The sequence below is a fragment of the Girardinichthys multiradiatus genome, chromosome 22 (assembly GCF_021462225.1).
Source record: "Girardinichthys multiradiatus isolate DD_20200921_A chromosome 22, DD_fGirMul_XY1, whole genome shotgun sequence".
NCBI classification, from domain to species: domain Eukaryota; kingdom Metazoa; phylum Chordata; class Actinopteri; order Cyprinodontiformes; family Goodeidae; genus Girardinichthys; species Girardinichthys multiradiatus.
In genome coordinates this window covers 14,753,307-14,769,068 of record NC_061814.1, presented here as the reverse complement: position 1 = coordinate 14,769,068, position 15,762 = coordinate 14,753,307, and the positions used below count along the sequence as shown (strand labels likewise).

Sequence of the window (15,762 nt, the reverse complement as noted above, 5' to 3'; positions counted from 1 at the left end):
CCTAGTTGGCAACATCCTCCTGTACTTCCTGCCGCACACAACTTCATTGAATGCCATCAAACAGCTGGCTCATTTGAAGGTAGTCAAAGCATAGTTGATAGAAACTCCAGCCCTGGGGCCACCAGTTGCTATGGAAACAGGACAAATGTACAGTACAACCCCCTCATCCCCCTTACTGTTTCCCATGCCACCCTACAATCCCTCCCCACGCTGTGATCCTCTGCTGCAAGCGCCGATCCGATGCCGCTGGTAAAAATAGCAAGAATGAGCGCATCCATATTTCATAGAGAACAGCCACAGAGTACACTAGATTGCATCTAAAACAGAATCCTCCCAAGGCTGTCTGGTTTTGAGAGATTTAAGGTGATTTGTCTCTCACAATGAAAATTTAAGACAAAGACGGGTCTGAAAATTAGTTTTTGCGGGTTTCCCCCGAGAGAGTATTCATAAACCAGAACAGCCAAATCAGAGTGAAAGTAGAAGGGGGAGAATGGAAGGGGGAGGAGAGCGTGTGTGCAGGATTTTTTCTCTTGTCTCAGGGTTGGGACTGTAGCTGACAAAAGTAGAGTGGAGGTTTGGGGTGATTGTGGTGGGATCAGAGGGAGTGCTGTGCTAAATTGATCTGGCAGTGTCAGTTATTGCTCCAAAGTTGCTCTCTGTGTGCAGTAATAGCACCGCGCTGTACGTGGCTTTATGAGCTACAAAAGCAGAGATCCTCGTCAATAACATAATGTGTGAAGAAAGAACATCTGCAACCCTGTTCGTAGATTTTAAGTAGTGATCCAATAATTGTCACAAAACAAGAACATTTAACAACATTGGGTGAAAAAAAAGCAAATATACTTGGTGCCTTGCAAACACTTTCCATTGTAGTGTTACCTAGTCACCTAGTCTTAAATGTTTTGCACCTTCTAACAGGTTTTCTTCAAGGAATGCCTTGTACTTCACTTCATTCATCTACTGCATTGGCCCTGACCAGCTTCCCTGTCCCTGCTGAGGAACAGAAACCCCATAGTATGATGCTGCCACCACCGTGCTGCACTGTGTGGGTGCCGTTTTCAGGCTAATGTTTTCTCAGCCTTTCTTTCAAGAATTGGCTTGCTTCTTGCAACTCTTCAATAAAAAGCTTTTGCTTTCTATTCACACATTAAAAACACCTAAAACGTACATTGGAGTTTGTGGCTGTAACATGACTGAATGGGAAAAAGTTCAAAGAATGTGAAGACTTCTGGTATTGTAAACTGTCTAAATTGCTCAAGATGTTGCCTTCTTATTTTCCCATTTTAGGCTATTAATTTAAGGAAGGATTACAAAAAGTGTTGCCAGGAAATCAAAAAACTTGAACACGTTATCAAACAGCAGACCGGAGAAACAAGTAAAATGTCCCTGTACTTGAAGTCATTGTATTGATTAAGACTGAGTGGATCTGGCAGCGGTGCTGATGAGATTGCAAAAGAAAGTAAGGGGATGGCATTCATTAAAGCTCTCTCTGTATGATGTTAAATATTGGCTACACACTGACAGGAAGGCCCTTGTCAAGCTGCTTTGTTCAGCTTCAAATATACAAGAAGTTGTTATGTAATTATGGTTACAGTAGTGATGAGGTGTGAGCCTGCTGAAAATTTTTATTACTATTTACAGTAGAGCCAATGGAAGTGTTGTTAGGTAAGACATACATTTCCTCAAAGCTCACAAATGAAGAACAACCCGACAACATGGTTAGTATTATTTTAGACCCGACTGCAGGGAAATGGTGAATGTACCTTCAGACTCCTTGCTGGCTCTTGACAACCTCAAACCTTATTGGATTAACAGTATTTGGGATGTAAAGTGATAAATGTAGAGTTTAAGAAAATTAATGTCAGGTTTTAAAACTGTAAAACAAAGAAAACATCGAAAAAACTTTTCATGCATTTGTACTCAGCATCCCTTTTGCTGGGATTTACTATTTTGTTAAATAAATCTTTTGCTGCAATTGCTCCAGCTTTGCTCATTGAGAGACTAAAGGTTTTGCCTTTCTTCTTTGCAAAATAGCTCAACCTCAGTCAGACTGGACGGAAAGCATCTGCAAATTAATTTTCAAGTCTGGTTAAAGATTTTCAATCGAATTCAGGTCTGGACTTTGACATTCTAACCCTTAAAAAGGCTTTAACTTAAACCTCTCCACTGACTGCTTAGAGTCAATGTTATGCTAGAAGGTGGGCCTCTGCCCCAGGTTTTCTCCCAGGATGGTCCTTCATTTAGCTCCATCCTTCTTCCCATCAGCTCTGACTAGCTTTCCTGTCCCTGTTGAGGAAAATATCCCCACAGCATATTGCTGCCATCATCGTATTTCATGCTGGGGGTGCCATGCATGTAGGCCAAAGAGTTTATTTCGGGGTATCAGAGTGAAGGAGGAGTGAATACAAGTGCATGCCACACTTTTCAGAAACATACGTAGCTTTTTCTTCCTTTTTCCAATTATAAACTACTTTGTGCCACTCTATTACATAAAATCCCCATAAAGAACACTGACATTTGTGGCTGCAATATAACAAAATGTGACAAAAGTTTAATGGGTATGAATACTTCTACAAGGCACTGTTAACTATTGAAGTTGCTGCAAAGTCGGTTATGTTACCTTCTTATAGTATTTACTATTTTCAGGAAGGATAACAGAAAGCATGTGCTGGAAAATCTAAATATTTTAAAACGTTATCACACAGCAGACTGGGATAATGAGTACAATGTCAATTTACTTTATGTCATTGTAATAAATCAGGCTGAATGGAGCTGACAGCAGTGCTGATGAGATTGAAAAGGAAACTAAGGGGTGAAATACACGATGTTAAATTTGTGCTACAGTTGATATAAAAGCCAAGGTAGAGCTACATATCTTCAAGATGTTACATAACATTGGTTACAATAATGATGAGGTTTCAAACCGTTTATTTTACAAACAGCACAGCCAATCGGAGTTTTGTTTGGGCAGGTATAGCCTTGACCCAGTATCTCCTTAGACAAAATTTAAGTTTAACAGTAAATGTATCACTTTAGAAACAGGTGAATTATACTGGGATTTCAATGAAAAGTAGTTGTCACCATGTAATGTAAGATGTATAATGTGGGTAAAAGCCAAACATATTGCTCTGCTATTCATCTGATTGAGTACTGTTTTTTAACTTTGATGCCTCCATTTATAATTCACTAATTCACACGTCTCGGTGCAATGCGGCTTTTAAAAGCATAACTGTGCTTCTCAGGTAATCTGCCTCACTGGAAAGAACAGAAAGCCCTTCCACTCACATCCAATCATCATCATGGCCACAGCGAAGATTTTCTCCCCGTCTGTCGTCGGAGCAATGTTGCCGAAGCCGATGCTTGTCAGGCTGGTCATGGTGAAATACAGGGAGGTGATGTAGACGGAGTCCTTGTTCGGACCGCCCTCCCACTTCCCTGAACCGCTGGTGTTGAAGCGGTAGGGCCTGCCCATTGTCTCAGCCAGGATATAGAGCCAGCTGTCCATGCGGACAACATTGGTTTCTTCATCAATCACCTCGTAGTCTCCAATGCTGTACCTGAAGGGTAGATAATGATACAATTGTTCAGTTATAGTGGTTCATAGTGTTGTTTTTACTTTATAAGGAACAGTGGTCAAGAACTAGAGTGGGTAGAAGTTAGGAGTACCATTGAGGTCCAAGTAAATATATACATTAAAACCTAAGAAACAGCATGCAGTAATGAAATATAATATCTAATTTCCAGAAGTTTGTCTTACAGCTCTGAAAATAAACTAAATAAAAATTTTAATATTATCTTGAGACTTTAAACCATCACATTGATTATGAGCATAAAAATCCCAATGACCCATTTCTGTGTAGTCAAAGAGAAGAGAAGGTACAAATGGAATCGCCTCAGAAGGCCGAGGCAATAATGAAACCTTTATTAAAACAAAACTAAGCTACCACCCACAAGGGAATACTCTTATGCAAATATGCAAGTGTTTTATTATGTCCACACTGTTTTTGTGGAGCTCCCAAAGCAATGTTGGGAAATCTTAAAACACTGCTCTCGTTTTTTTATGTGGATGAAACATGAAACTTTTTTTTAAAAGAAATCTCATAACCCCACCTCTAACCTAAACCCCAACTCAACCTTCAGATTGAAGATACAATACAATCAGATACAAAGGCTTGGTTGAGAACAGATTACAATTTAGAAGCTGAAGAGACTAACAGTGCACTTAGAGCAAAAAATCAAAACTATAAAATCAAAAAGAATTTAGAGAGCTGTGACCCAAAATCCAAGAAACATTAACTTTTTATAAAGTAGGTATTGGTTAACTCTAAGCCATAATGTTGCCTTTTCTGCGTTTTTAGTTCAGATTTTTAACTTCCAATGCATGGTCCTTCAGTGTATTGACCCTTTGTGTAATTTTTTCTCTGTGCCTTTTGCTTGTTCAGCACCACTGTTTGAATGAAGCTCTATGATACAAGACAAAGATATGGACAAAAATATGAAACTAGGCATAACTAAATAAAGAGTCTTTAATAACTAAAAAATACATTTTCTCATCAAATACATGCCCTGCGTCCTGTACTGTCTGTCTTTAGGCCTAATTTAACACATGAACATTTAAGAGATATTTTTTCACTTTTCAACGTTTCTTTTAACATGCAAAAAACTTTTATGAGCTGTTTTAAATTATTTAGAAAATTGATAAAGGCCAATAATTAGCACTGTTAATGATGGATTTCTGACTGAATATAACAACAGACTTTTTATGTTGTCTTTTTAATGATTTAGTTAACACCTACAAGGGTTGGACAATGAAACTGAAACACCTGGTTTTAGACCACAATAATTTATTAGTATGGTGTAGGGCCTCCTTTTGCGGCCAATACAGCGTCAATTCATCTTGGGAATGACATATACAAGTCCTGCACAGTGGTCAGAGAGATTTTAAGCCATTCTTCTTGCAGGATAGTGGCCAGGTCACTACGTGATACTGGTGGAGGAAAACGTTTCCTGACTCGCTCCTCCAAAACACCCCAAAGTGGCTCAATAATATTTAGCCAGATCTAAATATTATGTGCAGGCCATGGGAGATGTTCAACTTCCCTTTCATGTTCATCAAACCAATCTTTCACCAGTCTTGCTGTGCGTATTGGTGCATTGTCATCCTGATACACGGCACCGCCTTCAGGATACAATGTTTGAACCATTGGATGCACATGGTCCTCAAGAATGGTTCGGTAGTCCTTGGCAGTGACGTGCCCATCTAGCACAAGTATTGGGCCAAGGGAATGCCATGATATGGCAGCCCAAACCATCACTGATCCACCCCCATGCTTCACTCTGGGCATGCAACAGTCTGGGTGGTACACTTTTTGGGGCTTCTCCACAGCGTAACTCTCCCGGATGTGGGGAAAACAGTAAAGGTGGACTCATCAGAGAACAATACATGTTTCACATTGTCCACAGCCCAAGATTTGTGCTCCTTGCACCATTGAAACCAACGTTTGGCATTGGCATGAGTGACCAAAGGTTTGGCTATAGCAGCACGGCCGTGTATATTGACCCTGTGGAGCTCCTGACAGACAGTTCTGGTGGAAACAGGAGAGTTGAGGTGCACATTTAATTCTGCCGTGATTTGGGCAGCCGTGGTTTTATGTTTTTTGGATACAATCCGGGTTAGCACCCGAACATCCCTTTCAGACAGCTTCCTCTTGCGTCCACAGTTAAACCTGTTGGATGTGGTTCGTCCTTCTTGGTGGTATGCTGACATTACCCTGGATACCGTGGATCTTGATACATCACAAAGACTTGCTGTCTTGGTCACAGATGTGCCAGCAAGACGTGCACCAACAATTTGTCCTCTTTTGAACTCTGGTATGTCACCCATATTGTTGTGTGCATTTCAATATTTTGAGGAAAACTGTGCTCTTACCCTGCTAATTGAACCTTCACACTCTGCTCTTACTGGTGCAATGTGCAATCAATGAAGACTGCTTACCAGGCTGGTCCAATTTAGCCATGAAACCTCCCACACTAAAATGACAGGTGTTTCAGTTTCATTGTCCAACCCCTGTATTAATCTCTATGTTCACACTTTCCATCCCTTCACCATGTGGTGAACCAACACTGTGTCTGCTGTGGACCACTTCTGGTTCTAAGGAACCACCATTTCTCAAAACCTAAGATGGTCCTCACTCATAGACAGTGTTCGGAAGAAGGCCCAGCAGAGACTGTACTTCCTGAGGCAAGTCAAGAAGTACAACATTCCACAGGATGCTGGGCATCTTCTACACTCCCATAATTCAGTCTGTCCAGTCTTCCTCCATCTCAGTGTGGTTTAGCTCATCCACCAAACAGGACAGGACCATACTGCAATGAACAATCAGGTCTGCAGAGAGAATCATCAGGGCTGAACTTCTCTCTATATAGGTCTAGGGTCAGAAAAAGGGCAGCGAAAATCTCTACAGACCCCACACACCCTGCACACAATCTGTTTAGATTTTTACCTTCAGGTCAGTGCTACAGAGCGCTGTCTGCTAAAACCAGCAGCCCCACAGGCTGTTTCTCTGGTGAACACTTGACAGTCAGAGTCCCAAAACAACACCATGCATACTTGGACTGATCTCACATTATATTCTATTCTCTAAAGTTCGTTCGTTCGTCGTCTTCCGCTTATCCAGGACCGGGTCGCGGGGGCAGCAGACTCAGCAGAGACGCCCAGACGTCCCTCTCTCCAGACACCTCCTCCAGTTCCTCCAGGGGGAGCCCAAGGCGTTCCCAGGCCAGCCGAGAGACATAGTCCCTCCAGCGTGTCCTGGGCCGTCCCCTGGGCCTCCCCCCGGTGGGACGTGCCTGGAACACCTCCCGAGGAAGGCGTCCAGGAGGCATCCGGTATAGATGCCCGAGCCACCTCAACTGGCTCCTCTCGATGTGGAGGAGCAGCGGCTCTACTCCGAGCCCCTCCCGGATGGCCGAGCTCCTCGCCCTATCTCTAAGGGAGTGCCCGGCCACCCTACGGAGGAAGCTCATTTCCGCCGCTTGTATCCGGGATCTCGTTCTTTCGGTCATGACCCAAAGTTCATGGCCATAGGTGAGGGTAGGAACGTAGACCGACCAGTAAATTGAGAACTTTGCTTTTCGGCTCAGCTCTCTCTTCACCACAATGGACCGGCACAGCGCCCCCATTACTGTGGCAGCCGCACCGATCCGTCTGTCGATCTCCCGCTCCATTCTTCCCTCACTCATGAACAAGACCCCGAGATACTTAAACTCCTCCACTTGAGGCAGGAACTCCCCTCCAACCTGAAGAGGACAAGCCACCCTTTTCCGGTCGAGTACCATGGCCTCGGACTTGGAGGAGCTGATCCTCATCCCAACCGCTTCACACTCGGCTGCGAACCGCCACAGCGCATGCTGTAGGTCTTGGCTAGAGGGGGCCAGCAGGACCACGTCATCCGCAAAAAGAAGAGACGAAATCCACTGGTCCCCAAACCAGACCCCCTCCGGCCCTTGGCTGCGTCTAGAAATCCTGTCCATAAAAGTTATGAACAGGACCGGCGACAAAGGGCAGCCCTGCCGGAGTCCAACATGCACTGGGAACAGGTACGACTTAGTGCCGGCAATGCGGACCAAACTCCTGCTCCGCTCGTACAGGAACCGGATGGCCCCTAATAAAGGGCCCCCGATTCCATACTCCTGGAGCACCCCCCACAGGGCATCACGAGGGACACAGTCGAATGCTTTCTCCAGGTCCACAAAGCACATGTGAACCGGTTGGTCAAACTCCCACGAACCCTCGAGCACCCTGTAGAGGGTCTATTGTAAAGTCTATTATGTATATATGCACATTTAAAAAGATTTATTATTTTATTATTGAGAGCAAGTGTATCTGAGTCAAATTCCTTGTTTGCCTGTACAAACTTGGAAATAAAGCTGATTCTGATATTGGCTTTAGAATCCGAATTGAAGGATGTTTAATTTTATCAGCAAAATCCCTTTTCTAAATCTAAATTTAAATCCCTTGTTTTGAACAGTAAACATGTTCCAAGGTATGTCATAAATGACAACATAATGAGCAAAGGGTGGACAGGAAGTGTTTTTGTAATAAGGCAGCTAAAGTCACAGTAAGAGGAGGTAAGTTATGTTTATTTTGTTCTGAAATGACCCCACCTGATTTAATACAGAGAGATCAGTGTGGTCATTGTTAGAGCTAACATTTTTAGATAGTTATAATTCATTAACAGCCCACAGTCTGCGCTTGAGGTGCATGACCTCTCAGAGCTGTATTTGTATCTTACATTCCAGCTTCTTTCACATTTGATTAAATGAGATAAAGGTTATAAAACTTGAGTTCAAGACTCTGTGTCAATAAAACTTTAAAGCTCAAGTTTACGTCAATTTTGAAGTTTTTGTTTGTGGGACTTTAGAGCGACTTGAGTCTGAAACTGGAGTCACCATCTCTTTAATCTGGAAACCTTAATGTGCTCAGAGCAGGTTGGGTCCAACATCAGTTACCAAGGAGAAGCACTCAGGTAAGAAGTCAACCAGCTTTGTGGTATTGAGGATCCAAAAATAAACACCATATTTTGCTTTGTACTACAAGCCCCTGGACCTAGATAGGTTATCACACCACACACGTCAGTCACCATCCTGCACCAATATAGTTTACTTCCTGATATTATATCAGATCATTTTTAGCTTGTTACGTTTTGGCCATCATTTCACAACCTAAAATTTTATTTACTGTATCTATACTCAGCATTTTAAGTAATACTGTAGATGTCGGCATATTCTAACAGATTTGGATAATCCTTCCTTTAAATAAACAGACAAAATGACAAAGAAACCTTCCTCTGAGAACTGAGCATAATTCAATTCAGTTCAAAAAGACTTTAAATAATCCCAAAGGGAAATTAAATGTTGCTGTAACTCATATTAACAGTGATACTCCAACCTGCTGCCACCTTGAGTGGTGCAAATCTAGAACAGGTCTGTATGAAAGTACACTATGCCGTAATTAAACCTGCATTCAAGTTCAATCCTCAAAGAGTTGAAAACGTTTTTCAACTCTTTGATGTTGATAAAAACTCTTTTACCAAATCATTTTTCTTTAAGTCTTTGTTAACATTGGAAAACGTTTCACAAAACCTTTTTCATCCTACAACCAGCAGTGGGGCCTGATTAAAGACTTATCACACAGTCTGAGTTGTTTTAACTCAACAAAACTATTTATACATTATTCTTTGTAGTTTGAAGAAATCAAGCTAATTGCTCTTACAGGTCTCAGTTAAGAACAGCAGCACAAGGAGATGAACTCAATCTTCTCAAGGTATATACCAAAGTCATTAAATTAAATTTAAATTAAAAGTCAAAATGACCAGAAAGCGAATGCTTCTGAAAGGAAGAAAAACATATACAAAGTGTCAACAAACAAAAACCTCAAAGAGACACAATTGTAACAAATTGATAGCAACTACTACAATCACAAACATAAAACAAAAGAAACAAACTAAATGACGTGATGAAACATTGCCCACACAAACAATATAAATCCCTACAAAGAGAAATACATAAGAACACAATTTACAACAAAACTGCACAAATTCACCACAAAGCGATGGAAATGCCAAGAAAGATGTCCACAGAAAACAAAAAAAAATCAGCACGTAAAAGTAAAAACAGCTATAACAACAGCATGAAAAAAATGCCACAAAGAGAAGCAAAAATAATGCAAAAAGCATTCAAAAAGAGAATCATGGAACAAAGTCATATAAATCAAATCAAATAATGCCAAAATAAATACATTTCATACAGAGAGATGATGAAGAGAAATTTGTACCAAGAGAACCAAAATAATGTAAAAAGAGCCAACCTAAATAAATGATGACCATCACAGTTAGTAAGGTTATATTTTTTTTTTAATCCAAAAAAGTCCTCTTTAAGTTAGTTTTTATGAGATAAAGAAAATTAGTGAGTAATTCACGGTAACCGCTGAGGGATTTTAGTGTGCATGGAAATAAAACAATTCATAATCAGAACACCTGTCTGAGTGAGCTATTTGCATATGAAAATACCTGGCTTCGTGTATAAAGGGTGCTTTTTTTAGTCTCCAGAATACAAATGAACAGAACTGGATGAAGCAATGTTTCCATGTTGATTTCCTCCTCCGTTTTGCCTGCTTTTCTTTATTGCTCTCAATAGAAAATAACAAAAAATCTCCAGTATTCTTATTCAAGCACAAGAATCTACTTTTGTTTTTGCAGCTCTAGTGTCAAACTAACACTTCAACCGCCTCCATTATTTTCTGTGTAAAAGAAAATGACTGCAGGATGCCAGCTCTCGCAGTTGCTGCTGTCATCCGAGTTGACGACGGTTAAACTTTTCTTGAGTCGCCGACGTGGCTCCGCATGTGACCATGGCAACCACTGAAACCACACAGGAGCTATTTTTACTGGTATCGCTGTCTGGTTTTGGAGCACCATCAGGTACATTTATTCAGGTCTGATTATGTTGTCTGGACCGACAGTTGACGCAAAGCGCACCGCTTGGAGCCTCCACGTGAAACTGAAAGTGGGTGAGCATAGTGTGTAATCAAAGAGAAAGAAACAGAAATAAAAGATGCCTGCAGAAAAAATTTGTATATCATTTGCAAAAAAAAAAAAAAAGATTTCTCTGTTTTTGGGTGGGTGATGCATTAAAAAGTCAAAATGATGTCTGTATTATTATGTCTGTAGACCTTCCCATCAACATAATAAATCAGATAAAACACATAATGGAAATTTTACTCTCTATAGCAGCCCCTCCTGTTGAGTCGATGATCTGATTAGATTTTGGAGGCCCATCTCCATAAATTTGCATATTAATGAGAAAAACAATAACTCTCCTGAAAGTGCAATAACTCTTTAGCCTTTGAGACACTGGATTAATGAGTGAAAACAAGTATGTTTTAATTAATGCACACATCAGCGTCATTGCTGACCTCTTTTGTATGAAATGGCTCTGCAATCAATGCACTGCAATATTGCTGAACGAAAATGTGTTATATAATGTTTTAGCTGATCTGGGACAAACATAGAGACATACCAGATGCAGGCCAGCCAGTGTGCCGCCAGCCCAAAAACACAGACCAGCAGCACCAGAACGGCCGCCCCGTACTCGATGTAGTGGTCCAGTTTACGGGCGACCCGACCCAAACGGAGAAGCCGGACTACTTTAAGAGAGCTGAACAGACTGCTGATCCCCTGAAAGAAGAGTGAAACAGGAGAAATGTTACATGAGAACATTCGGAGAATCTAAGTAGAGTTTTTTAAAGTTTTGAAAGCTGTTCAACATTTTTTTTTTTTTGGTTTATTATATTTGTGCTCCTCAGTGTCAATTGAATGTCTCTTTTTGTCAAGAAAGAATATTTATAAATTATACTGCATTTGACTCATTTCTTTCTGTTTTCACTACGTTTAAAAATTATCTTAATATGTAATAGTTTTTATTCCTAAAAGGCAAACTTTAAAAATTTAAAATAAAGGTTTAACAGCTGGATAAGGATTAGTTTGTTTTGCCTTCTGACATTTGAGTCAGTTTTTATGTATTGTGTGTGAGAGATTTGATAATGCTGCAATTTATTAAAAAATTTATTTTTCTCAGTATTTATTATAAATGTCATTATCAAGAAAAACATTATCTGTACATTCTTAATTTGTTTTGCTTTTTTAACAGATACGAAAAAGAGACACACAGAATAAAGTTAGTCAGCTTAAATAAATTGTGCTCCAGGGATTGTTTTGGACATGTGAGCATTAAAGTAAAAATCCACAGCAAATGTGAGCATGAAACATAGAAAGTGAAACCTGCCTGAAAATTCATTCGCCTTAATTTGCTTAATTTGTGATAGCAGCAGCAACATGGTAAAAAAATGACAAAAATAAATGTTCATCAGGATTTGATTGTAAAAGCATTCCTTTACAATGTGATGAAACTTTCTATCCCTGAGCAGCTATAACCAAAGGCTAAATGTCTACTCAGCTCAGCTGCAGCCTGAAACGCCCTCTCACTGATTCAAAGCGACAACTGCAATCCCATCAGTCTGCTCTGCAGTTCTGTTGGTATTCTTTATGCGTGTGTCTGTGAACTATCCGGGTATTGATTTTGCTAAAGTGCTGTGGTCTGCAATGCGAGTACAACTGCTGTGTTAGCTGTCACTTGATCTGTTGGAGATGCCTATCAGACACCTAAACTTCAGCTTCTATGAAATCACTTTCTAGCCCTTAGATCAGACACTTATAATGGTCACTCCTAAACATTGACTTTTGGCCCGTAAGCTACTTCTAGACACATTTGTAGGCAAGCTTAGGGTCACTGTGCTTTTGGACAACCCATGTGTGCGATAGCTTTAACTTCCTGATGTTTTTAGATGTTTCGTCAGAGTTTTCACATACCGTTCTGTCCTGATGATGCAATCTACTCTGTTAAGTACAGCAGTCCCTCCTACAACAAAAAAGCTCCACAACATAATGCTGCCACCCCCTTATTTTACAACTGGGATGAGGTTCTCCACCTTTGTCCTCCAAACGTAATGATGTCCATTATGGTCAAACACTTCAGTTTTAGTTTCATCAGACCAGAGGACATGTCTCCAGTTATTAAGGTCTTTCCCTCTAAGTGCATATACAAAGTATAATCTGGCATAATGGCTTCTTCCTGTCTGAGTGTCCTTCGGTCCATTTCAGTACATGGACGTGTTTCACTGTGGATTTTGACACTCTCTTACCAGCTTCAGCCAGCATCTTCACAAGGTCTTTTGCTTTTGTTCTGGGGTTGATATGCAAATTTCGCACCAAAACACGTTGATCTCTGGGACACAGAACACATCTTCTTCCTAGACGATATGATGGCTGGACTTTCCTACAATACTTGCATGTAATTGTTAAAACAGATGAATATGCCCCCTTCAGGCAACTGGAAATTGTACCCAAATTGGAACATGAATTGTAGGGGTCCACACTTCTCTTCCTGATAACTTGATGATTTATTATGATATTATTGATATTATTTATTTAATATATTAGTGTTGCCTTAAAATATATCCACAGTTTCGCCTCCATTTAACTCATGTTGTGGATCTACCTTTTGGGGCTTTCCCAGATTTTTTAAAGGCACCGTAGCCCTCGTGTATGTAAATGCTGAATTTTAAAATAATACAAAAAATCCTTTTCAAATATTATTTCTCATTATTCTGACGTTTAGCAAATGAAAATAATTTTGGTAATTCTAACAGACTTAAAACAGGATTGACTTTGTCTGATTTAATGTCAGACAGTGAGAGAAAAATGGCAACTTGGCTCTTTATATGGTGAATAGCTTTCTTTTTTTAGATAGATCCAAATGACTGTTTTTCCATTTCCACTCACCATGTATGTTTTATTTAACATGAGCATGCTTACTAGGTCAGAGCTGATAGATCTCAGTTATTGAGAATAAAATATAATCAAAGGGGTAATCACATTACCCTTTTGTCTCAAATGTGACGACCAAATGAATAACTTATAACTCTGTGGGGCAAAAAGAGATGATTCACAGCACTCAGAGAACCCAGAGAGAGCAGTACAGCAGCTATGCACCAAAAAGGCTTTGGGACCAATCCAATAAAGGCAAGATCTTTCCACAAGTTTGTTATAATTTATTTATATCCTATTCAGAATAATCTAATTATTTGCTCCTCTGCAGCATCGTCTGTTGTATGTTGTTTTGCTCTGAAACTTTGTCACCTTGACCTTTTTCGGCTTGACTTAGAAGATGAACTCCTACAAGCAAAATAGATGAGGTATTTATTCAACCCACATGCAGAGTTTAGCCTGTTGCTACACAGGTTGGGCAGTTTTAACCAAAAGCTAACCCAGATGTTGGGTTAATGAAGACAACAGAAGGAACCTCATCATACTTCACGGACGGCCATTTCTAACCATTCTACAACTTGATGAGACTTCATTGAACTTCTTCTACAGGATGAATGAGGTCTGGCTGTAAAATAATGTTAATGTGAATGGTTAGTGGAAATTACTTTAGTTCACACTAGAAAAAGAGTTTGTTCACTTTGGATAACATTTACCTTTTACCTGCTGAATTGCTAGAAAAAGCCAGTGCATGCTATGTTCAATATTTAAACTTTGACCAAAGAGCTCAATTTAAAGTCAATATAGATAGGAAACATTTTATTCTGTGTTTTATACTGAGGCTGCATTTCAAATTTATCCAAACTAACTTGTTTGTTAATAAAAGTCTTAGATTGGAAAAAAGTAATAAAGAGACAAACAAAAACAAAAATATTACTTGTTTAATAATTCAAGTTATTGGTTATATTTCTCAACCCACTCCCTGGTAGTCCTAATATTAGACATTAGCCACCTTTTTTTGGCCCTGTATGCTAGCTCTAACTAAACATGGGATGGAAAGATATTCTTAAGTTGTTGAAAGTAAGTTTAACCACAGTTTGTACAAAAAAGTACTTTTACTTTTAATTACTTTTACTGCTAATGAAATAATCTGGCATAATGATTGGTACAGTTATAATACTGTTATCTATAGCAGTAAGTTGCTATTAGTTTAATTTTGATGCACTGACTTAAAAATATAGAAAAGCTATTAAATGCTGCATTTAGCCACTCTGTTTTATTATTATTTTCTAAGAGTGACGCAAGTCTAACAGGATGATAATAGCTGGTGAATTAGTCTGGCAATCTGCTAGGATTGTGAAAAGCAGTGATGTGATCAACAGACATGTGGCTCATAGCTCGCCAAATGCAGTTTTAAAACAGCCTTACCTTAACAGCAGTGACGGGTGGCACTGCTTTAGTGCTAATACCATACATATCAGTTTTTGAGACCAAAAATAATACTTCCAAATATCCAAATTCGTCTTTGTTCTAAGCAAGTGAAAAGTTAAGTTGCTATCATTTAGCCAGCTGGCCATTGGTGCACAGTTACAGGTGGGGGAGGGGAAATGCTACCCCACTTTATGTGTCATAAAGTCAGAGAAAACTCCACTCACTTTGGTACTTTGTAAGGTCTCTGAATAAAAGGACTTTAGACTACAGAAACCGGATGACAGACATTTTTGGGGGGTTAATTTGTCGTATTTTTAGATCCTCTGTTCACCTTGATAACACCAACCATGCCCACCCGTAACCAAAACATGTTGTGTTCAATTAACCTAGGGCTGGATTAGCAATATAACCAGAATCATGTTGTTTTCAACCAGCAGTTTATCTCAACTTATCTTTAAACACGTTAGTCTTTAAGGATAAGTAAAAGCCATGTGTCAGATCGGACATCCTGCTCAATGGTTAAAGCGTAAAGGGCAGAACATAGTTGGGTGAACAGAATCCGCGCTGCTCACAGTCCGCCGCTTCATAGCCGACCGTACCAAATTTTCTATATTTCTGGTGACCAATTTCTATATTTGGCACACTTTCTAATACAAACAATAATTAAAAATAATAATTTTAGACTTTATTGATCTCACAATGGAGAAATTAAATTGTCACTTTGCTGCCGATACACCTGAATTTCCCCAGAGGGGGGAAACACAAGATCATTTTATTCTATTCTATTTTATTCTATTCTATTTTATTCGAGTCATTGGATTTTGAAATTAACCATACAGTATATTATAATTCATAGGTAAGTAAGTTGCTGTTTCACAGATCAACTGCTAAATGGTATGTATTGTTTTGTATTTGCAGCTTTTATGATGAAGAATTATCTATTTTTCTG

General features: G+C 39.7%; 1 protein-coding gene across 3 annotated transcripts in view; it reads right to left on the bottom strand.

Annotated features, from left to right (window-relative positions):
• Positions 1-15,762, bottom strand: part of kcnh1a (potassium voltage-gated channel, subfamily H (eag-related), member 1a) — a 93,261-nt gene that overhangs the window by 40,069 nt on the left and 37,430 nt on the right. For all 3 annotated transcript variants that reach the window (XM_047352264.1, XM_047352265.1, XM_047352266.1), the window contains 2 exons: positions 11,080-11,237; positions 3,286-3,557 (listed from right to left, as the gene is read on the bottom strand). In XM_047352264.1, coding sequence (XP_047208220.1) covers positions 3,286-3,557; positions 11,080-11,237 — 430 coding nt within the window. The remainder of the gene's footprint in view (positions 1-3,285; positions 3,558-11,079; positions 11,238-15,762) is intronic.